At 32.6% G+C, this 26,656-nt stretch overlaps 1 protein-coding gene and 1 pseudogene across 1 annotated transcript in view; one reads left to right on the top strand and one right to left on the bottom strand.

The window, feature by feature from the left end:
* LOC145291558 (protein white-like) overlaps positions 1-26,656 on the bottom strand; it is a 302,163-nt gene that overhangs the window by 100,169 nt on the left and 175,338 nt on the right. The window contains exons 12-13 of the mRNA XM_080137621.1: positions 26,296-26,427; positions 2,501-2,593 (exon numbers count right to left, since the gene is read on the bottom strand). Of these exons, the coding sequence (XP_079993747.1) occupies positions 2,501-2,593; positions 26,296-26,427 (225 nt within the window). The remainder of the gene's footprint in view (positions 1-2,500; positions 2,594-26,295; positions 26,428-26,656) is intronic.
* LOC145291763 (U2 spliceosomal RNA) lies at positions 9,123-9,260 on the top strand (annotated as a pseudogene).

Genomic DNA, 26,656 nt, shown 5'->3' with positions numbered 1-26,656 from the left:
TGCTGCCATATCTGGGCAGGAGCTGCTAAAAACAGCCTATCCTGCCTTGACAGAGTACAAAATAGACTTCGTGGCTTAGTGGGGGATGCCCTTTTCTCTTCCCTGCAACCTCTCTCCCACAGAAGAGACGTTGCGAGCCTATCCTTGTTTTATCGTTATTTCCATGGCAGGTGCTCATCTGAGCTCCAATCTCTGGTCCTCCCTCGCCAATCTTTTATGAAAAACACTCGTCTAGCTGAAATCACTGTCAAAAATTTCCCCCACTCTTTATCTGTGCCTAAATCAAAACGTGGATTCCACGAACAAAGCTTCTTTCTTAGAACTGCACGCCTGTGGAACTGTTCCGTCTGCCTGCTTCCCACCTGACTACAACTTGGATGTCTTCAAGTCCAACGTTAACAAATTCCTAATGAACCGGCTGTGGAATTGTCTTGTTTTGGTCCCTCTTACAGTAAATACGCCCAGCAGGAAATCACACTATCTTTACTGTAGACGTCCATAGATGCCAGAAGAGTTTCTTTGATAATAGATTTGGAATTCGTTCCCTTCACTTGTACCAATATGTATAAATTGAAATGTAAGGTAAGCCAAAATCTTGCTGCCAAACTCCCCATCTAGATTAATGGTAATATGACTTATTTAGGACATACAAAAGTAATTAAATATTTTTAATTAACACTTAATGTGCTGCGTTATCCGGGTTAGTGAATTAAAAAACGAAGGCGATGGGGGTTTTTCGAAAAGGCGTGTTATGGTTGTGAGGGTGCCATTCGTCAGATGAAACTAAAATGCTAAATGTCATAGCTGTCTGATTTAGGTTTCAATAGCTTTTTTTTATAGCCTTCAAATTGGCTAAATGTGTCAAATTTGTAGTGCGTAACTAAGGTAGGTTGTTTGGCAGTAAGATCATTGTTCGTATTACATTTAAATTTCTAAACATTGATATGGTCGGAGAAATATGGAGCAAGGAGGGAATTCCAAGGAAAGACATTTTTAGAGTAGAAAATCTGTTGGCATCCAGAGACCTCTATAATAGAACCGTGTGATTGTTTATGGTCATGTGATTCGTGGTATTTACGTTGAGTGGGTATAATTGTAGTAAGTTCACACGGCAACAATGCTCTATAAGGGCAACGGCACTAACTCTATACGGGTTTAACAAGCTTTCTCCAAAGGAGGAAGTTCGATAGGAGTATGACATTCACAAGCGATCCCCAGTCGCATGTATATCCTCATTAAGGAAGATGACGATGTTGGGTTTTTGCAACTCTTGTAAGGAGGTGTCAACGCACTCCTACATACAGCACCTGGAATTCCCAAATTAGTCACCTGTCTGGTACCGACCAGGCTCAATGTTGCTTAACTTCGGTGATCTAATGAGACCCAATGTGTCAACGTCATTATGCCTTACAATACTCTACACACGGGTGAATAGTGGGTTTGTAGAGATATAGGATACTCACAAAGGGTAAGAGATTTTCTGTACCCGCAGAGAGAGACTATTTTCTTTGCAGAAAACTTGGCAGCATCTTCTATGTACTTATTCCACTTCGCGACATGATATGCTGGATTCCACCCGAATATAAATTTAATGTACTTACACTGTGTGTGTGTGTGTGTGTGTGTGTGTGTGTGTGTGTGTGTGTGTGTGTGTGTGTGTGTGTGTGTGTGTGTGTGTGCAAAAAAGACACTGATGGCGACGACGGCGGTGGTATGTATAACGTTAATAGTGAATAATTACGAGTAACTGTGAAAATTAAGGGTGCTAGGGTCACATTGTAAAGATATCGTATATATTATGTGTGTGCAAATTTTCAGATACCTATTCAGTTTCATTTCGATATTAAAAACTGCCCGAAAAAGAAAATAAATAATATGGCACAAAAATTTATTATGTATTTACGTGGTAGATTCAACAAAGACGCCAGAAAAATATTCAAATATATCAATTATTTTAAATAAGAAAAAAAAACACATTTTAATAGCGAAATGCCTTGTCCGCCATTTTTGTTTACATCAGGGTTAATGGCCACGAATCATAATTCATACACACTCATCATAATAATACTGAGAGCATTGGATTTTATTTTTATAATAAAAACAAAAACACTGGATAAATTTTGCAAACAACTTTTTAACCTAACGGGTAAGTACGCAATACAGTTTTTTGTGCAATTATATTTTTAATATTGGGGTGAAACTGGATAAGCCCGATTTTCGTATTGTTATTATCACCACCAGTAGTATCAGTAAGGTATTGGCTTGCAACGTGAATGATATTGTCAATTCCAGTCAGAAAAATTGTACGTGTTATTCACTTGATTTAAAGATCGGATTTGTTTCTACGGAAATAATCCCAATATGAATAACTTTGCAACAATTGGAACAAGCAATGGAGGAGACATTCAAATCTGGGAAATAAAACTTGTATCAGTGGAATTTTCGTTTTTGAATCCTGTGCAATCAAAAATGGATTTGCGTTTTAATAGCTGATACTTACATCTGCAAGTGTTTTGCACAGGAAGTAGATTCCAACGGAATAGAGTTTACTGTCATATTCTCTTTGAAAGACCGGAAGTTCCATCGGAAATATCTTTAATTAAAAATGCAAAATACAAAGTCAATTATTACATTATAAAATTATGGAAAATGAATGCACAAAAAAAAAAAAGTAAAATAAATATAAAAGTGATTAACGTTTAATAAATTGTTTTTCTTTGTTTTGTTGCTTTGTTATTTTTTTACTGGGTAGTTACCATTTATCTAAGACCGGCAGTTACCCGGTCGTAAAAGAGTAGTGGTCGATGAACAAAAATCAGAGGCCTGCAGTATTAATGCTGGAGTTCCTCAAAACTTTTGATCTTGAACCTCCTCAACCAACACCTGAACTACGGCGGTCGTTCCGTAAGAGAAAGGTTACCGAGCCATTGATGATAAACCTTAAAAGAAGAGGTACTGACAGCTTTTACGGACAAAAAGCTTGGGAGGGGGCGTTGGAGACGCACCTCCATAGGATTAATGGACTATCTCATGACGTCACTTACTCTGATGACGTCACTTCCGGTAACGAGTAACGGTGCCCAGCAGTCAGAGATTGACACTCGACCAAGGAGGTCGGGTGTGAACTGCCCACCGTTGAGGAATGGTATTACTCAACTCGCTTTGCCTGTAGTCTATGTGAATATATGTTCGTTTCCTAAAAATCTTGTGTTCTATTCATTCATTACTAATTAACCCCATAACATGTATATATATATATATATATATATATATATATATATATATATATATATATATATATAGCACAATGATTTATGAGGAGGAATTTACTAATCAAGAGAAAGCAAATTCCAAAATCAAATATAAATATAGTTATTTATATTTTAATCTCAACCAAATGAAAAAGCTCAATACATTCACGGACGATAGTAGAGCTTGCGATAAATAATAATAAAAGCAGATTTGCAAAGTTGAGTTATACAAACGGTTTCTATTGTTCGGTGGAATAGTCCAAAGATTGGTGCTCCTTAATCCGCAGAGGAAATTATTAGCGAAATATGTTTATGCATTTGCTGGTAGCTGCACAGGTTGAAACTTAAAGTTTTATGATTTGTAGTCACAAAACTAAAAACATAAATTTAAACCTTGAATGAACTTTCCACATGAAGAGTTTGACATATTTTTGCCTTATGTTTGTATAAGAAGTGAATTATTTAGAAAAAAAAAACGTAATATTCGTCTCACACGAACATTTCTCAGTTTCTGTATTAATTTTAAAATATGCTGTTTATGCGTATTTTTTTTTTTTATTTTTTTTTTACACGGTGGTCACCACCTATCAAGGCCCGGAAGCCACTCAGGGATAAGGGTTATTACAAGTACAGTACGTTAGTATGGAGATTTAATGAAGTGTTCACTTATGGGGTGGTTTATCAGGAATGTGTTTACATTGGACTTGAACACATCCAGGTTGTAGTCAGGTGGGAAGCAGGCAGAGTTCCACAGGCGTGCAGTTCTAAGAAAGAAGCTTTGTTCATGGAATCCACGTTTTGATTTAGGCACAGATAAAGAGTGGGGGAAATTTTTCACAGTGGATTCAGCTAGACGGGTGTTTTTTGAAAAAGATTGGTAAGGGGGGATCAGAGAATGGAGTTCAGACGAGCACTTACCATGGAAATAATGATAGAACAAAGACAGGCTCGCTACGTCTCTTCTGTGGGAAAGAGGTTGCAGGGTAGAGAAAAGGACATCCCCCACTAAGCCACGAAGTCTATTTTGTACTCTGTCAAGGCAGGATAGGCTGTTTTTAGCAGCTCCTGCCAGATATGGCAGCAGTACTCCATCCTTGGACGTACTTGGCTTTTATATAGATAGAGAATCGAATCATTAGTGAGATATCTTCTGAAGCGGTAGAAGGATCCCACCATTTTCCCAGCAACCTTGGACACAGACTTGATGTATGTGTTCCATTTAAGATCAGGAGTAAAGGTCAAACCCAGAAGCTTATCAAAACATGGGGCCTCCTTAGACGAGAGCCATCCATTTCAATTGATGCCAGATGGGGATCAGAGCGTTTATGATGTAGAGATAGGAGCTTGGTTTTAGATGCATTAAAGGTAACCAGCCACCTCTTCCCCCATTGTACCACATGCTCAAGATCAGAGGAGAGAGAATTAGAGAGAACTTTGTCATTTACGGCCTTTGATGTGTTGCCATGGATAGTCGTGTCATCAGCATAGATGTCAACGAAAGATTTTAGTATGTGTTTTGGGAGATCATTGATGTAGATCAGGAAGAGAGTTGATTTTATCATGGGCTTCATGGGCTTTTTTTCACAATGTTGCTGAAATTTGTTTTTAATTTTAATTGTAAACATCTGCAAATATAAATTTCTTTTTAATTTTAATTGTAAACATCTGCAAATATAAATTTTTTTTTAATTTTAATTGTAAACATCTGCAAATATAATTTTTTTTTTAATTTTAATTGTAAACATCTGCAAATATAAATTTTTTTTAATTTTAATCGTAAACATCTGCAAATATAATTTTTTTTTTCAAATTTTAATTGTAAACATCTGCAAATATAATTTTTTTTTTACTTTTAATTGTAAACATCTGCAAATATAATTTTTTTTAATTTTAATCGTAAACATCTGCAAATATAATTTTTTTTTAAATTTTAATTGTAAACATCTGCAAATATAATTTTTTTTTTTAATTTTAATTGTAAACATCTGCAAATATAATTTTTTTTTAATTTTAATTGTAAACATCTGCAAATATAATTTTTTTTTTAATTTTAATTGTAAACATCTGCAAATATAAATTTTTTTTTAATTTTAATTGTAAACATCTGCAAATATAAATTCATGCATACTTTGTTATTACTTAAAACTTTAATTTAGCAAAGGTGTTTACAAAAAATAATACTTTTTCACTAAAATTAAAAATAAATAATAATGGCTTCTTATATTCTCTGAGTGTTAATTGATAAATACTGAAATTTTCATTAAAATTGGTTGATCTCCTGATTTTTTGTTTTTGTAAATGAAGGGGGGGGAGTAAAATGTGTATGCATTTAGGGATCGACCATTCATTTTGCATTAAATTAATATGTCCTGAAAATGTTTGTGAACGGGAGGATAGAAAAGCATTCTAGCAGCTCATTGTATATTGTGCATCCTATGCAGCTAATTTGCATATTTATGTCAGATCAAAGATTGTTAATCTCATATGTCAATGAGCAACGACCTCTAACGGTACGAAATTACAACTTCATAAGTTGCAAATAGGGCGTAATCAGTGCTTCCATCATTTTTCTTTCCATCATTTTTCTTTCCATCATTTTTCTTTTCAGCATTTTTTATGCTTCACTCTATTAAACCAGCTCCGTCAATTATGAAATGGACAGATTCATTGGCTATTACCTAAATCACCTTAGCAAATGCACATATATACGAATATAAGCAACTAGCAGGCCACCCGGCATTGCCCGGTCATAAAAGACACATAAATATTATATTTTAATTAATACGGATTTCTTACAGTGCAGTAACTTTAAATTCCTTTTTAAAAAATTAAGTAAAGAAAAAAAAAGCGGAAAGAATCTGATACATGTGCATGCGAGTATTATGATTTTTAAACGGTAAACTTCTTGTAATTAAAACAAATACTCGAGTTGAGATCGAAACCAAAACCTAAAGATAGTGAGTCAAGTATGATAACCATTAGACCAGCTTGACACGCCTTCAAAAAGTTTTTCCGAACTTATTTATTTTTAGCATAAGGAATCAGTCGTGTGAATAATTCATGCATGCGCATTCGTGAAATAGTTGACAAACTGATAAAAATCTGATGATCCTCATGTACAAATGTTTAAATTTTGAACCCTTAGCAGCACTTTTTCGGATGAAAATCGATTAAAAAGTCTTTTACATGTGTGAATACCCTATATACCAAATTTCAAGTCTGTAGATCAAACATTCGTTGAGTATATAGGTTGAGAAGTATCCTCTCACACACGCACACACACACATTCTCACTTTTATCGATATATAGATATACATATACACACACATTCTCAGAAGCACACACAGTCAATAAAGCATATGATTATGCATTTAGATATTACCAACAACAAAGAAAATATCATCTACCAAATTGAACAAATTTACACAAATGAGTAACATAGACACGATTGAATATTTCGAAACATGTTGCTTTATAAGAGTTTTATATTCAATATGGCGGCTAGTTGCATTATAAGAGTTGTATATTCAATATGGCGGCTAGTTGGATACTTATTACAGAAAACGGGAAATGCTGTTTAATACACACTAAAATAATTATCGAGTTTATGACAATAAAAAAGAGAAATAAAAAAAAATACACATGTATATCTCAACTATTACAAAAAACATGGAACTTTGTCTACGTGTGTGTCGGTGTGAGTTCGTTCCCTATGGACTTGAAAACGTTTGGACCGATTTTTATGAAATATCACACGAAGATATTTTATGTCCTTGGCAGTGTTCTTAGATAGGTTTTGTATCGGGGTGTATTTGATGAGTATCGATAATCAAAATAATCGATAATCAAAATAATCGATAATCAAAATAATCGATAATCAAAATAATCGGTAATCAAAATAATCGGTAATCGAAATAATCGATAATCAAAATAATCGGTAATCGAAATAATCGGTAATCAAAATAATCGATAATCAAAATAATCGGTAATCAAAATAATCGGTAATCGAAATAATCGATAATCAAAATAATCGGTAATCAAAATAATCGGTAATCAAAATAATCGATAATCAAAATAATCGATAATCGAAATAATCGATAATCAAAATAATCGGTAATCGAAATAATCGATAATCAAAATAATCGGTAATCAAAATAATCGGTAATCAAAATAATCGATAATCAAAATAATCGATAATCAAAATAATCGGTAATCGAAATAATCGATAATCAAAATAATCGGTAATCAAAATAATCGGTAATCAAAATAATCGATAATCAAAATAATCGATAATCAAAATAATCGGTAATCAAAATAATCGGTAATCGAAATAATCGATAATCAAAATAATCGGTAATCGAAATAATCGGTAATCAAAATAATCGGTAATCAAAATAATCGATAATCGAAATAATCGATAATCAAAATAATCGATAATCAAAATAATCGATAATCAAAATAATCGATAATCGAAATAATCGGTAATCAAAATAATCGATAATCGAAATAATCAAAAATCAAAAAATCCGATGAAAGAAAAAACAGACGTTTTTGACCAAAGTTAACACCTTACACAACCTAACATCACAAGTTTTATTACCACACAAGCCGAAAGGACCGACATATAAAATCAACAGTAAGTTCTTTGATATGACAGGGGCGCATTCGAAATGAACGTTTCTGTTTAAAGTACAATTGAACCATGATACTTGACTTTTGCATTTTAAACTTTAATTCCGGTCATTATATAGGTTGACAAGAAATTTCTTGCAGTTTTTAACTTTTTAATTCCGATGAACATATCTCGGCCCAAACAAAAATTAATTGATCGAAATAAACACCATCAGAATCAACACACATTTGCCAACGCAAAACAAATGTATTTATGCTAGTAACGTAAAAAAAAATCTTGCATTCTGGTGGCGATGAAGGTTTTTGAAACATTTTTCATGCAGAAAGTTGTCAAGATGCTTGAAAAAGTAGTAGTCGGTAGGTGAGAAGTCCAGAGAGTATGGCAGATGAGGCAAAGTATCGTAGCCCAATTCGTACAACTTCTACAGGGTTAGTGTAGCAATGTGCGATCGGACATTGTTATGGAGGAGAATTGGGCCTTTTTTTACTAATGCTGGGTGTTGTTGTTGAAGTTTCTGATGCATTTCATCTATTCATTAACAGTACTTTTCCGACGTAATAGTTTCATCTGCATTCAAAAAACTATAATGGCTAAGACCGGTCGCAGACCATCAGTCAGCGTGACTTTCTTTTGGTGCAACTCTGGCTTCATCTGGCTGAACAATTCGGAGTTCTCTCTGACCCGGTGATTGGCCCGAAATGCACTTCCACTCAAGAACATACAATGCAGTTCCAGGTTTTTGGAGTCACCTGATTGCCCCTGTTGTGGGACAACAGCCATAGAAACGACTGATCACGCTTTCTTTGATTGCCACAAACTCCACAGTACGAAAGAGTGAATGCGGTATTATGGTGAAAGAAGATACTAGCTGGGAGAAACTTTTGATTTTGTTTAGTTCTGGAGTGACAAGGATGATCAACGACACCCACAATCCCCCCTTTTGAGTTGGCCATGTGCCTAAGTTTTTTGTTCATTGTTAATTTTCACTGTATTTTTAACATGAATAAAGATTTAATATATCAAAGTGTAGTATCTGTTCCGGCAGATATTACAAGCAAAGACCATATGTGGGGGCAACCCCACATATAAGACCTTGGTCAATGTAGGGGCAATCCTTCATACCAATTGTCACTAACCAGCTCCCCTACTCCCCGGGGTGTTGGTCCCCATTTCCCCTTCACTCCTCACATTAAAAATCGGCCTTGTGCCAAATTTGCTTGGTGGGGGAGCAAATAAATACCCTTTTCTTGGCTTTTTGGCCAAGATCAAAGTGTAATATCTGTTCTTACTACATGCTGTACTTATGTTTCTAACTTTGTGATATAAAGTGGGGGATCACTTTACTGTATTAATTTAATGTAAAATGATCACCCATTTTACAACCAGTCAGTCTCAAAGCCATTCCTGTTATTCTCCAGATCATTCAAGTTGTTTTTGAAGGATTCCAGTTATTTTTTAAGCATTCAAGTCATTCTTAAGGTCATTCAATTCATCCTTAAATTCATTAAAGTCATTCTGAGTCATTTACTTTTTATTTATTTAAGTCATTTCAGCCCATTTTTCGGTCATTTTAGTTTATCTTTAAGAATTTCATGTCAATCCTACATTCACGCATTCATTCATTACACGAGAGCACGCGACTAATGGCTATCGGCCTTGTTGAATGAAACCTTTGATAATTAATGCTTGTTAGTTGATTCTTATTAAACCGTATTTTTATAGGCCTGCTGGCTTCATATAGTCAGAGTTATGTCCCTTGAACCATATTCAAGTTAAGCGAGAATGAATATGAAAATGCAAATAAGACTGGTACATGTGTACTGCAAGATTCGAAATCGAGGCTTAATTTCTTTCTAGACTAGAATTTTCATTTCTCCGTTTTTACGTGAATTTCCCAAGCAACTATTTACTTATTTCAACGCGGCATTACGTTTATCGTATTTACTTATAGTCGATGCATTTTCGTTCACTTCGGACCGGGATCAAAGTTTAATATCTGTTATTGCTGCTGCAGTGCAAGTGCACTTAAGATAATTTGTGCCAGTCAATGGAGGTGAAACCCTCTATACTGGGACAATTATTATTTTTGGTAACGAGAGTGCCCCCTTTTTGCCTATTTTTTGGGGAGCTGGTTTTTACCCCACATTTAAAACGGCCTTGTGCCTAATTTGCTTTGGTGGGGAAGCAAATAAATTAAAATATCATATTTAAGCTTATTTTACAGCTGGCCATTATTATATTCGACCCAATATATAGTAATGATTTAACCACCGAGAATTAAAACTAGTGGTGGGACGATTAATCGGAATCGTTAATCGTAAGAATCGTGTATTTTGGGAGGTATCGGAATCGGAATCGCATCGTTAAAAAATACCTTAATTTTCCGATTCCTTCATTACGATTCTTTTAGGCTGATGTTGAAAAAAAAGAAAAAAAAATCCTGATATTTCTAACCGCAAGAGAGAAATGTAGCATGTTATAAAAAGAAACCAAAGAAATTCATTATTAACAGGGCAATGCTTATTGCTTAGTGCCCCTCCCTTACAAGGTTCATTCATTCAGATCTGTTGTAATCAAAACTACAAAAGAGTTAATTTGAAAAGAAGTATGCAGGGCTCTACATTGCAAGTAAAAATTAAAAAAAACGCTTATCTTTTTGGCGATTGTTTTTTTTTTTTTTACTGACAAATCTTCTAATACTGAATGAAAATGCTTTTTCAACTTATATTTTCTTAAAATAAAACGAGCAAAGTCAAATTATTTAAACAGTAAACGGTTTAATAGAACAATGTACTTTTTTTTCTTTTTTTTAAAGAAGGCTTTTGAAAGAAATATCTCTAAAATGAAATTGATCACGTTGTATTATTTCGCAAAGTTTTGACAGTAGTCGGTTTCTTTTGAAGTTATAAAAAAAATCGACCCCATACCTATCTCTTCCAAACCTAAAGTTATTAAATAACCCCTTCGTTAATTCAAGGGTAATTAATTCAATTCAGTCAAGTTTTTTTTTTTTTTTTTAATTTCATTGAAATAAAATCCATTTTTTTTTTAATTTTTTCTCCAGAAAGATAAAACCCTGAATTTGATTATATTAAAAGCAGAATAATATAATCTTTTTTCTAGAATTTTAAATTGAAAATTAAAAGTGTTTTGCACAGTTTTTTGCCGAACGAAAAAGAAATTAATATATATATTTTTAAAAGGTTTTGTAATCAATTAATTTTTATGTCTAAATAATATTTACGGTTAATTAAATAATTTCATTTTAAAAAGTATTTATAAATAGAATTTTACTTAAGACTTATAGTTTAGCAATATTGAACCGCATCAACCATGTGTGAATTGAACACAGTCAACCAAAAAAAAAAAAATTCAAAAGAAAATGCATATTTGCATTTCATTATGTAAACTTTTATACATTAGTTTCAAAAATTAAATTCTATAAGTTTTTTGTTGTTAACTACCGGTTGGTACAATTTACCGCCCCATCCCTTTATATTTTTTTCTTTTTGTCTTTTTTAGCGGATTTTTTTTTTTTTTAATTTTTTACACAGTGATCACCACTTATCAAGGCCCGGAAGCCACTCAGGGATAAGGGTTATTGCAAGTACATTACGTTAGTGTGGAGATTTGATGAAGTGTTTACTTAAGGGGGCGGTTCATTAGGAATTTGTTAACATTGGACTTGAAGACATCCAAGTTGTAGTCCGGAGGGAAGCAGGCAGACGGAACAGAGTTCCACAGGCGTGCAGTTCTAAGAAAGAAGCTTTGTTCATGGAACCCGCGTTTTGATTTAGGCACAGAGATAGAGTGGGGGAAATTTTTCCCAGTGGATTCAGCTAGACGGGTGTTTTTCGTGAAAGATTGGTGAGGGGGGACCAGGGATTGGAGTTCAGACGAGCACCTGCCATGGAAATAACGATAAAACAAGGATAGGCTCGCAACGTCTCTTCTGTGGGAGAGAGGTTGCAGGGTAGAGAAAAGAGCATCCCCCACTAAACCACGAAGTCTATTTTGTACTTTGTCAAGGCATGATAGGCTGTTTTTGGCAGCTCCTGCCCAGATATGGCAACAGTATTCCATCCTTGGACGTACTTGGCTTTTATATAGATAGAGAATTGCATCAGTAGTGAGATATCTTCTGGAGCGGTAGAAGGATCCCACTATCTTTCCAGCGACCTTGGCAACAGACTTGATGTACGTGTTCCATTTCAGATCAGGAGTAAAGGTCAAACCCAGAAGCTTGTCAAAACACGGGGCCTCACCCAGATGAGAGCCATCCATCACAATTGATGCCAGCTGGGGATCAGAGCGTTGATGATGTAAGGATAGAAGTTTGGCTTTGGATGCATTAAAGGTTACCAGCCACATCTTCCCCCACTGAACCACGCGCTCGAGATCAGAGGAGAGAGAATCAGAGAGAACTTTGTCATTTACAGCCTTTGATGTGTTGCCGTAGATGGTCGTGTCATCAGCATAGATGTCAACGAATGATTTAAGTATGTGTTTAGGGAGGTCATTGATGTAGATCAGGAAGAGAGTTGGGCCCAGGATTGACCCCTGAGAGACTCCAGCATTTATATTGCAGGCCTCCGATTTTTGTCCATCTACCACTACTCTTATGAGCCTATTGAAGAGAAATGATTTAATGATTGAGAAAACATTTCCAGTTATACCGTAGCTGGAAATCTTGTGAAGTAGACCCTTATGCCATACCTTGTCGAAGGCCTTTGATATGTCAAGAGCAATTGCCCTAGAAAGGAAGCCTTTGTCAAGAGATTCACTAATCCTGTGGGATATATCCCGTCAGCACATCTGTGGTAGATCTTGCAGAGCGGAAACCATATTGTGTGTCACTAAGAAGGTTATTCTTGCTGAGGTGGTTGACTATTTCTCTATTTAATATGGATTCCAGCAACTTACTCATAACACACAGGAGACTTATTGGTCTGTACTGATAGTGAGAGGACTTATCACCTGAATTCTTAAATACAGGGCAAACTGATGAGGTCTTCCAGGGGGTCGGAAAGCACTTCTCCTTAAGGCAGCGCTTAAATAGTTTCGTAAGTATGGGAGCAAGTTCTGGTTGAAGCTTTTTTAACACTATAATTGGGATGCCATCAGGGCCAGTTGCCTTACTAGAATCTAGGTTCTTGATTAGCTTGGCGACCTCATGCACGGATATTTGTATGTTACCTAGCTTGTTCTGTGTTGTAGGAGGAAATATGTCGCATAGGGTAGAATTAGCTGCAAAGTTCTTTGCAAATAGTTTGGCCCTGTCTGACGCTGACGAGATGACCTCTGGTCCATTGATAATGGTTGGGATAGAACGCACAATGCCAAAGTCCAAAAAAGTCTTGCATGGAAACTTTTTGAAGTTGATGAAGATGATGAGTTGAAAGCCATTTGCAAAGTCTGTCAAATTAAAATATCGTGAGGAATAAAGCCATCTAACATGACCACAACCAACATGTTAAAACATTTAACTATGAAGCATCCAAATAAATTGGAGAAGCAAAATAAAAAAGAAAAGGAACAAAAAATTACCAACTAGTCACTCAGAGCAGTTTTATTAGTGAGGGTCGAAATCGCAGTGTCTTTTTTTTTTTCTTTTTTCTTTTTTTGCCTACGTCACCATCTAGGTGTCACCAATTTTTTTAACCCTCCCTAACTTCAAAGAGTAAATACAATATATACAACTAAAAAAATAATTTTTAAAAATGCTGATTCTATTCATGAAAAATTCTTTTAACTAGAAATTAAAACTTAGGTAAAGATAGCTGACTGACAGCAACAGGAGCACTGGTTAACTACTGAACCACGTGGAAAGGTGTGGGGGAGGGAGGAATAAAAAGGAAATTAAATGATAATAAATTATGATAACCGTCTTTGAAAGGTACTAAACTCCTAAAATTTACTTCTTTAAAATTTTGGGTGGCACTCCCCGGCGATTTTAAAGCACTCTCTCTCTCTCTCTCAAAAAAAAAAAAAAAAAAGATTTAATTTTTAAGTTTGGGAAAGATATATTTATTATAACCGAATTCCTGTATGAAGACTGGATCTACTTTATTGGACGTTAATTTGGGAGATAAGTATTTTTTCAATGTTTAATATGTTTTTAAAGTTTCAATTATCAATTAAATTTTTTTAATTGCGTTTATTTTTCAATTTATTTAAAAAAAAAACAGGGTTTTAAATGTATTTTTCAAGGTAACAAGCTTCGAAAGAAGTCTAATAAAAAAAATCACTTAATTTTTAATTTCGACAACCCTGAGAATTTTATTATTAAAAATATATTGAAATGTGACATTTTTTTATTTAACATTTCTATTAGTTCAATTAATTTTCTTTCAATAATTAATTTCACTCAACAACCTTCACCATTTTTTTTTTTTTTTTTAATCTTTTTCTGTAATTTTGGTAATTATGTTTGCTCAATTTTATCTAGTATTTCATTTGTTTTTTATAGTGGTATCATTTTTATATGTGTTCCTTTGATATACCCTATTTCAAAATTAGTTTGGCTAAACTTATTCTTCACGTTAGAAACAACGTGTAAAAGCAATGAAAAAGTAAGAAAAAATAATAGGTGTTAACTACTCCTTGTGAATTATGGAGGTCTGAAGAACTGCCGTCACAAATACAACTATCAATAGCCAAACAAAAAATCGTTTTTGAAATTCCTTTAATTGTAACTTTTCGCTATACCTACCTTTTTGGTATAAAACACAAAGACTTTCGATTAATGGTATTTCTCATATATGGTCGTTAACTTTGGAAAGGTTATTTTGTATCTACGGCGCCACGTCACATGGTATATTGTTTTTTTTTTTCATTACGCACGTTCATTTATAAATTATTAAATTAAATATTTATCTTTTTTATATTTAATTAGTATATATTTTCTTTCTCTTCCGCTATATTTTTTTTATTTAATTCATTAAATCTGTTAATTATGAGGACCCAAATAATGAATCGTGTGTATTTATTCTCTAATTTTCTTGTTTTTTTTCTGTTATATAAATTCTATTTTATTTGTTTTTTCTCTGAAGGATAAATTCTATTTTCTTTGAGTTTTTTTTCTGTATTCCAATTAAGTAAAATAAATTTTCTCTAAAATAAATTTTGCTAAGTTTTCCGTTTAGTTTACTATATAATAATTTTATTTAAACCAAAACACGACGTAAATATCTCTTCCAAAGTTAGGGAACATATTTGGGAACTACCGACCATAAGTATAAAACTACCTGATATATTTCAAAACAATAATTCCCTAGGAATCGGAATCGGAATCGTACTTGGTATCGGAATCGTTAATCAGTATTTTCCTGGAATCGGAATCGGAATCAGAATCGTATAAAAATAAGGAATCGTCCCAACACTAATTAAAACCAAAACGGTTAGTTTACAATTTACTTTTTCCTTTGACGTTAATATTTGAGTTATGAAAACATGGTTGACAACGCAAGGCTAAAAATGAAAACATGAACCAATAGCTATTACGTTACGCATGCATATTCGTAATGCTGTCGTTTGACCTTCACCTGGCAAATTTCATTTTATTTTTTTTTAATTTCCTCACTTTTGCACCGATTTTCCCTGGCTATCGAATACCCTGTAGATTAGGTTTCGTGTCGGTAGACCAAAAACTGACAGAGGAGTTCGGTAAGCAAAATTTGGTAAATATTCAGATTATTTACAACAGAACACCGACCACTCTAATTTGTTTTTTTAGAGGTAATCGAGGTCGCTGACAATGAATTTGATAATCACACCCGGGGCAAATTTACCGTTTGCATGGTATTAACCCCTGAACCCACCAACTACTTTCCGCCATTTTACATTACAGCTTCTATTTATGCTTCGCACGTGCGCGGCAACAGCATAAACGACGGTTGTTGACTGTGCCTTCACGTAGAGAACTGCCTTTTCACATGGCGTATGAATCTTTTGTGGAACATTTAAACTTATACGAAAAAGAAGAAAAGCATTCCAAGTGGGGGAGGGTAATATATATATATATATAGTCTAAAGAAGCTTTGAATAAAAAAAGCAAAAATAAAAATAAAGAATGCAGTTTAAATTCCCGGAAGAAAAAAAAATATTAAGTTTAATCTATCGCAGATTAAGCACCTACATAATCCGACACCTAAAAAGTTTATAATGACCAAAGAGAATTCATTTATATAAGGATGAAGAAAAAAAATACAAAAATAAAAATAAAGAATGCAGTTTAAATTCCCGGAAGAAAAATATATATTAATTGTAACCTATCGCAGACTTAGTACCTACATAACCTGACTTTTAAAAAGTTTATAATGACCAAAGAGAATTCATTTATATAAGGATGAAGAAAAAAAAGGCCTTTACTAAAATTATTAAATCGAAATAGACTTAGCATTTGCATAAGTCGATTTCACAAAAGTCTTCAATTTTAAAACAGAATGTAACTACATAAGGATGAAAAGAGAAAACCTTAACTAAAATTTTGTAAATAGAAAACGGGGATTATCAGCTGCTTACCATGTAACTGTTTCGGAGATTTAAAAACAGGACAGCTGTTTAATACACATGGCTCTCTAGTGGATATGATACCACTTCCCCAATAAAACATTAAATAAATAAATAAAATAATACGGTTACTATTTCTACTAATATATGAAAAAAAAAAAGATGAATTAAATAATAAAATCGAAAAAGAAAAACTATTAATAAGTAAGTTTAGGATTACAGGATCCATTCTGCGACATGTTAACTTGCATAATAAATGCTATGAGAATAAAAATGCATAAAAGCTTAAGTACCTTAGGTACCAGAAAGGTAAATAGATAAGAGGAAGGAAACCTAGCCATACATATCGAAAAACCCAAAATATATATATATATATATATATATATATATATATATATATATATATATATATATATATATATATCACTTGTATGTGGAATGGTCTTCTTTTGTACCTATATAGTGAAAATTGGGCTTAATTTACATGCTTCTTCCAGTGGCCTGCTGGATAGGGGCTAATCTAGCCACACTAAAGAGCTGTGATACAGCAAAAAATTTCTCTCTTTTTACACACACGCACACATATATGTGTATATATATATATATATATATATATATATATATATATATATATATATAATTTTTTTTTTTTTTTACATTTTCACCCCAAACAAGGCACATTGCCACTTTGATATAGCGGGCTACTATTAGGGACACAGACTAAAGGGGTACTAGGTGAGGAGTTGGGCAGAAAGATATCGGTTCACATTACACTTCCCTAACTGTACTGACTTCTGCATGTCAGTACAGTTAGGGAAGCAGGAACCTGGAAGGGAATTCCAAAGTCCAGCGGTTCCGGAGAAGAAATTATTGGAGTAGAAGGCTCTCTTACATCTAGGGATCTCCACTGTGAAGGGGTGGGATTTACTGCTTGTCGGGTGGTCAGGGGTATTTACGTCGAGGGGGTACAAGTGCTTGCAGTTCGTCGGAACATTCACCGTTAAATACTTGTAGAACAGGCAGAGGGATGCAACATTTCGTTGATGGGACAGAGGCTGAAGCTTGGATGACAGTTCAGGACCTATTAAGTTGGCGACTCTCTTTTGAACCTTGTCTAGGAGCGAGAGACTAGTAGCAGATGCATTGGCCCAAATATAACAACAATACTCCATACATGGGCGAATGGTGGCCTTATAGAGGTACAGCATATTTTCGGTCGTTAGTAGCTTTCTAGCATGGTAGAGAGAACCCACCTTTTTCGCAGCAGTCCTGGCAATGTTCTCAATGTAATTTTTCCAACTCATGTTTCCTGTGAACGTTAGGCCGAGGAGTTTAAAAGATGGACTTTCAGATAAAGAGTCTTTGGCCATTGCTATTGGTGGTAGAGAAGAGTTCTTGTAGTTATTGGAGGAAACAAGTTTAGTCTTGGCAGCATTAAATGTGACCATTCATTTTTGTCCCCATTCCACTACAGATTGGAGGTCATCCTCTAGTGTTTCTGCCATTTCTTTAGATATGTGTACATTTTTTTTTCTGCCATGTCTGTTATAGAGCGTGGTATCATCAGCATACATACCCATCACACAGAAAATTTTGTCAGGGAGGTCATTTATGAATATTAGGAATAATAGAGGTCCAAGCATAGACCCCTGAGGCACTTCCGCATTTATATCATATTGTTTAGATGTACGACCATCGAGGACAACCTGGATTTTTCTCTTATCTAAGAAGGATTTAATTATGTTAAGTATTTTTCCAGTGATTACATATGATCTGATTTTCCTGAGAAGACCCTCATGCCATACCCTGTCAAAAGCCTTAGACATATATAGAGCTACCGCTCTGCCCTCCTCTGCTTTGTGAAGTGAATGGTATATACGCTCAGAGATTACAGTTAGGATGTCTGCTGTGGAACGAGCTTGTCTAAATCCATATTGTTGGTCGGTCAGAAGTTTAGCATCTGAGAGGTGGTGGACTAGAGCTTGGTTAATTATGGACTCAAATATTTTGGCAAAAAGTGGGAGGAGGCTAATGGGGCGGTAATTTACTGGGTCAGTTCTTTTGCCAGAATTCTTGAAAACTGGTGCCACAGAAGCAGTTCAAGAGCACTTTTTAAATAGCACACCCGGGATGAGATCAGGTCCACATGCTTTTGAAGTCAAGATTTTTTATGATAGCATGCACCTGAGAAAGGGTGATTTTCAGATCGGCTAGTATGGCATCTGTCCACAAAAGAGAGTCCAGGAAAGGGTGGTTAGCAGGGTCCAGTATGGAGTTGGAGGCAAACCGACTGGCAAGCATGTTAGCCTTCTCGGTTGCTGAGCAAAGAACCTCGTGATTGTTGGTTAGTGGGGGAATTGTTGATTGCCCATTATTTATTACACTGTTGTAGATTTTCCAGAAGTCACGGGTTCCTAATTTCTGGCCTTCGATGCGTTTTTTGGTGGTTTCAGTAAATTCTCTCTTAGCTGTCGCTATTTTTCTCTTACAGTTACTTCTGGCTTCTATATTCTTCTGTCTGTTTGAACTGGATTTATGTCGGTTAAATCTGCAGTACACGTACTGCCTTTGCGCGATGGCAGCTGCACATGTGGAAGTAAACCATTGGGGAGAGTGGGGCTTACTATAAAATTTCCGCATGGAGACATGTGCTTCAATTGCTGTTTTGAACCATTCAGTGGTCTCATTTGCGCACTGTTTAGCAGGAAGTGAAAAGATATTTCGCCATGGGGCATCTCTGATGAGATCCCTGATGGCTTCCCAGTCAGCCTTTTTATAATATCTCGTTGTTTTGAGCAATGGCTCTTCCATTTTGGCTCTAGAGTTTAGTGCAATTTCAACTATTATTACTACATGATCAGCATTCCCAAGTGGGCTGTGGGTGTTCGTAACACAATCATCAGGAACTGTGGTCAGAAAAAGATCTAAAAGTGATGCGTGTTGTTCTTGCTGATCAGGGAAACGGGTTGGAAACGTAACCATCATGATAGGGAATATAATATAGAGAAGCTATGTGTTATGCTAGCAGCTGCATCTGTGTAAGTAGAGAATCTAAGCCAATTACTGCAGTGGAAATTGAAGTCACCAAATACATGAACTTGTGCGCTAGTGTCGAGGGAAAGTGCTGTATCTATGCTGTCAGAGACTTTGTTTATTAGGGTACAGTCCTTGGTCGAGGGAGAGCGGTAGAGAAAATATAAGTAACTAATATTATGTTGCATGTTAAGTCTAAAGCACATAAAGGCTTAATCGTCCGATTCTAGTTTTGTTTCTCTAGTCAAGGGGAGGGTGTTTCGAATATAGATTCTAAGCCCGTGCATATGTCTGTCAGAGTCCTTACGGCAGAGTGAGAGATATCCGGGCATGTTAAAGTAGTTAGAGGGGATGGAGGAGTGTAGGTTAGTCTCACTTAGTGCTAAGATATCCGGGGTGTTTGTTAGGAGAAATGCTTCAACATCATTTAAATTAGTTCTAAGCCCACGGATGTTCGTAAATGCAAGCCTCAAGGGAGGAGTTTTGTCCTGGTTTAAGTGTAATTTTAGATTGTACTGCCATCAGGCGAAGGTCAACCCAATCTACTTGCACTGGCAATATATATGGCAATATATATGGCAATATATTCGTTCAAAAATTAAAGCCTTCTTTATTTATTTACATTTACATTAAAAGCTGGAATGTTATCATTTAAACGAGTAACCTTTTGTACTCGAGAATTTCTTTTACAAAGTCATTACCATTCTCAATGCACTTTTGCCAGGAATTCAACGACACATCTCTGCTTCTGATGCCCATCCATATTTTGTTAGAGCCTCACACCGTCAATATATGCAACAAAGAGAGATGAAACTTTCAGATAATTAATGCATAAGTTTAGTCATCATAACAATGCAATTTTCACTTTCTTCTTGTCCATTCGACAAGAATAAAAACAGGAGCTTTATATTTGGAACGCCCCTCGTGTGCGTATAAATATATATTGTTAATTTTATCTATTTAAATGCAAATGAGCTAAGAAATGTGTCTGATTTAATATATACTAACAATAGCAAGTAAATCAGTAGACAACATGCCTAGACTTGACAACATAAGGATGAGCCAAAGTCTTATCTGGGCTTCTCTTAACTTATTCTATGAAGTATTCTTCATATTGTATGAAGTAGTTATGCCTTGGAAATGTTAATAACTCCAAATCTTTTTTTTTTTCTGGTCAGATTGAAATTTTGTATGGTCTTTACCAATCAGCATCATTTCTATACATCAAATTTGGAAAAAATAGGCGGCAAAATTCGGTAAAATGTTAAGCTTGACCAAAATTTTCAAGATTAAGATCAAAGGCTAATGTTAAGATGGTATGAGCTGCGAGACATCATCGGTTCAATCTGGGCCAAATATGTGTGTGTGTGTGTGTGTGTGTGTGTGTGTGTGTGTGTGTATTTGGCAGCAAGTCATTATTCAAGCACGTCTGATTGAACATATATATACATATATATATATAAATCTATATATATATATAAATCTATATATATATATATAAATATATATATATATAAATATATATATATATATATAGATATATAAAACTATATATATAAATATATATATATATATATAAATATATATATATATAACTATATATATAAATATATATATATATATATATAAATATATATATATATAAATATATATATATAAATATATATATATATATAAATATATATATATATATAAATATATATATATATATACTTGTTTATTGTTATATAAACATGCTCACATCCCGCTGCTACAAACAGCCACTTGTTTCAATCAAACAACAGATATCATCAGGCAGCGACTTGACTATTCAAAAGTTCAATGAATAATGGATTTTTATTTTAGGTAGGAACTCTTTAGAAGTTGGAGTTAAAAAATTAAAACACAGGACTTTAATTAAATAAAAAAGTAAAAAGGGAGAGGCAATTTAAATAAAGTTAAAAGATTACAATGGGGAGAGAGTGATTGAGAAGAAAAAAAGGAATAGAGACAGAAATAGAGAAAGAAAATATAGAGAAAACAAAATAGAGAGAAAAAGAAGAGAGAAAATATATACACACATACATACATATACACATACACACACATATACACACATATACATACATATATACATATATATATATATATATATATACATACATACATATATACATACTTTACTTCCATATATATATATATACATACATACACATATACATACTTCATCTCTCCTCTCCCCCCCCCTCCACATCATATACATATATATATATATATATATATATATATATACATGATATGGAGAAGAAAAGAAAAAAGAAACAAAGGGTTATAATAAAGAGAATAAGAACTAGAAGGAAAAGGAAAGAATAATGAGATCTAGTTAAATAGAGAAAGAGAGAAAGTAAGAAATTGACAGTATATAGAAAAAGAAAAAGAAAAAGAAAAAATCTGCGTGTCAACCAATTTATGAACAATTATACAATTCAGTAATGAAGCATATTATTACAAATACAAACAGAAGATACAGTCCAAGCGTCAGAGATGAACGTGTCAAAAAAGGCAGGGAATGCATTCTGCTAGCATATTTATCCTCTTACATACGTCCACGAGTAAAATCAACGCAATTCAAACATACGTCTACCATTAATTAGGCCCTTTATGTTAAATGATATAAGTTTAAAGTTTTCGCGTTTTTATTAGATAAATATATGAATAAAAGAAAAAAATAATGATAAAACAATATTAAAATTATTATTAATAACAATAAACATAATAGTAATGATAATAATAATAATAATAATAATAATAATAATAATAATAATAATAATAATAATAATAATAATAAAAACAGAATAAAATTAATATTTATTATCTTTTTAATATAACATATTTAGCCATAAGAGGGGATTAAATAAATTAAATAGGTCCAATAATTATAAATAAAAAACTACTAATATTTATGTATATAAAAAGAATATAATACAAATATATATATATATATAGATATATAACCACACACACACATATATATACCCAAATATACACACACATACACACATATATATATATATACATATATATACATATATACATATACATGCACATAAGTAAAGGTGTAACTATACTATTAAGTTGGAAGTTTAAGCTATTTAAGTATAGATATAAAGTCATATTAAATCACAAAATAATACATTCAATACCAGATTACTAATAACACAGATACAAGTACACTTACCTATAAATATATTCAGGCAAAAGAAGTAATTAAATCAACGAAATACTCAAAAATAGCGACGTACAGGTAGATAGTACCCTAATTAAAAATAATAAGATACATATGTATATACTCACAGAGAACCAACCGACATACTAATAAGCATATATATATATATATATATATATATATATATATATATATATATATATATATATATATACATATATATATATATATACATATATATAATCTTATGTATACACATACATACAAAAAATACACAAATATATGCACACAATCATATACTAATACACAACAACGCACACACACATATATATACTCACACATAAATATGTATAATTTACATAAATTATATATATAGAAATACATAAGAATACAAATAATTTGGCAAGGGTACAGATAGATGCATACACACATAGAAACATACAAATGGATTGAATAAACATGGGAGGGTATACCAAATAATATAGAAATATATAGATCTAAGTACACACGGTCATAAAATAAATACATAGACACATACATATACACATAGACACACATGTATATAAGATAGGAGAAGTAAAGAATGAAATCAGGAGAGGAGAAAGTATATTAATAGAATATTAATAAATTATAGAAATCAGTGACAATTTTTAATTTATTTAAATTTTATATCTAAACTAAATTACTTAAAAGATGGGTTTTATAATGTTTGCAATTAATTGAATTTTCGTGCTTCTTATTTAATAATTTATCTCTTTCTCTAAAAGTAAGTATAAATAATTTCTCATAAAGACATAGGTAGCAAGGCGAGTTTAAAGATGAACAGGTTTTCGCTTTCTTTAAAATTTTCCAATTTACTATTGGGGAGTAACCTTGCTCTACTAGTTCATTGTAATATTTAGACAAGGAAGTTCTATTTTTGTACTCATTATTTTCAAAAGAGCACTTGTGACCGGTAAATCTTTCTTTAAAATTGTTATTTGTCATTCCTATGTAATATTTTTTTTCATTCGGATTTTCCTTAGTAGAAATAGTTGCTTGGTACACTACAGAAGTAATTTGACAATTTCCTTTAAGAGGGCATGTTATTAGTAATCTGGTATTGAATGTATTATTTTGTGATTTAATATGACTTTATATCTATACTTAAATAGCTTAAACTTCCAACTTAATAGTATAGTTACACCTTTACTTATGTGCATGTATATGTATATATGTATATATATGTATATATATATATGTGTGTGTATGTGTGTGTATATTTGGGTATATATATGTGTGTGTGTGGTTATATATCTATATATATATATATATTTGTATTATATTCTTTTTATATACATAAATATTAGTAGTTTTTTATTTATAATTATTGGACCTATTTAATTTATTTAATCCCCTCTTATGGCTAAATATGTTATATTAAAAAGATAATAAATATTAATTTTATTCTGTTTTTATTATTATTATTATTATTATTATTATTATTATTATTATTATTATTATTATTATTATTATTACTATTATGTTTATTGTTATTAATAATAATTTTAATATTGTTTTATCATTATTTTTTTCTTTTATTCATATATTTATCTAATAAAAACGCGAAAACTTTAAACTTATATCATTTAACATAAAGGGCCTAATTAATGGTAGACGTATGTTTGAATTGCGTTGATTTTACTCGTGGACGTATGTAAGAGGATAAATATGCTAGCAGAATGCATTCCCTGCCTTTTTTGACACGTTCATCTCTGACGCTTGGACTGTATCTTCTGTTTGTATTTGTAATAATATGCTTCATTACTGAATTGTATAATTGTTCATAAATTGGTTGACACGCAGATTTTTTCTTTTTCTTTTTCTTTTTCTATATACTGTCAATTTCTTACTTTCTCTCTTTCTCTATTTAACTAGATCTCATTATTCTTTCCTTTTCCTTCTAGTTCTTATTCTCTTTATTATAACCCTTTGTTTCTTTTTTCTTTTCTTCTCCATATCATGTATATATATATATATATATATATATATGTATATGATGTGGAGGGGGGGGGAGAGGAGAGATGAAGTATGTATATGTGTATGTATGTATATATATATATATGGAAGTAAAGTATGTATATATGTATGTATGTATATATATATATATATATATATATGTATATATGTATGTATATGTGTGTATATGTGTGTGTATGTGTATATGTATGTATGTGTGTATATATTTTCTCTCTTCTTTTTCTCTCTATTTTGTTTTCTCTATATTTTCTTTCTCTATTTCTGTCTCTATTCCTTTTTTTCTTCTCAATCACTCTCTCCCCATTGTAATCTTTTAACTTTATTTAAATTGCCTCTCCCTTTTTACTTTTTTATTTAATTAAAGTCCTGTGTTTTAATTTTTTAACTCCAACTTCTAAAGAGTTCCTACCTAAAATAAAAATCCATTATTCATTGAACTTTTGAATAGTCAAGTCGCTGCCTGATGATATCTGTTGTTTGATTGAAACAAGTGGCTGTTTGTAGCAGCGGGATGTGAGCATGTTTATATAACAATAAACAAGTATTATCAGCTCTTTTTATTGAGCACTATCTAACAACCTCGTTGAATTCATTAGTCCATTACTTTTGAATATAAAAAAAACCCGAGTAAATATATATATATATATATAAATAATATATATATATAAATATATATATATATATATGAATATATATATAAATATATATATAACTATATATATAAATATATATATATAAATATATAAATATATATATAAATATATATATAAATATATATATAAATATATAATCTATATATATAAATATATATATATAAATATATATATAAATATATAAATATATATATATATAAATATATATAAATATATATATATATATATAAATATATATATATATATATATATATATATATATATATATATATATATATATATATATATATATCTGTGACTAACCAAATAATTCTAATTGAAGCCGGAGGTTTCTCTGCTTGCACAAAGTAGTGGGGGGGGCTGGAAATGATGGCAAGTGCTTCGAGGATAGACAGGTGGAACTTTGTACATCCTCGGTACAAAACAGAAAAACACTCCGGAGAGAATGTAAGACCGCACTCCTTTTTATCGACCAAGTGTTGGCCGATGGACGATTCTATCAGTTGAGATTTTCTGGTGGTAGGTTGATGGCCTCGGATGAAGCGGGGAACATATTAGGCGATTCTGACCTGAAGACGTTGGGTCTTCTGTCCTATATAGACGGCACCACACCGACATTGAAATTTATAAATAATATTACTTGTTTGAGAGATAGGCAAGACATCCTTACGAAATGAGGGAAAGGCGGTTTTTGTGGAAAAAGTAATACGGAGGGATAGAGCACCAAAATTAGAAGACACCAGAGAGGAAATCTTATCACCAATATATATATATATATATATATATATATATATATATATATATATATATATATATATATATATATATATATATATATATAATGAACAGAAAATAAGTTTTCCCCAAAAGTGTTACATTCATCTTAACGCTGCCTTTTGACCTTGATATTGTAAATTTAAATTAGTTTCAGGTCATAACCGATATTTGAACTAATGTATTATAATAAACACATATTGTCGTGTTACTCACGTTTATGACGACAAACTGGCTGGAAAAGGATAAGTTCGTAACGACAATGAAGAGAAACCCATTGATGTTCATCACGCCTTGTTGGTTGATTTCTTGGCGCAAATAAATTAAGCCAAATATTATAGCGACCATCTGTGAACAAAAAGAGAACAAGAAAAGACATTGCTTCAAAATCAGGATTCATGGAATGAGTGAACGCAATCAACGAGCCGAACAAGAAATGGCGAACCAGTTTTCTGCAGTTGATGATGTCATACATTTTATCACAAAGATTAATATGTATTTATCTCGACCCATATCAAGTTAGGTGACGCTTATTTTTTTGCATGAACAAGATTCACTCGTGAACTAATTATCAGAT

The sequence above is a fragment of the Euprymna scolopes genome, chromosome 12, assembly GCF_053919585.1.
Source record: "Euprymna scolopes isolate OS-2025 chromosome 12, ASM5391958v1, whole genome shotgun sequence".
NCBI lineage: Eukaryota > Metazoa > Mollusca > Cephalopoda > Sepiida > Sepiolidae > Euprymna > Euprymna scolopes.
The sequence above is the reverse complement of the archived record's forward strand: the minus strand, read 5'-3'. Positions and strand labels throughout refer to the sequence as shown.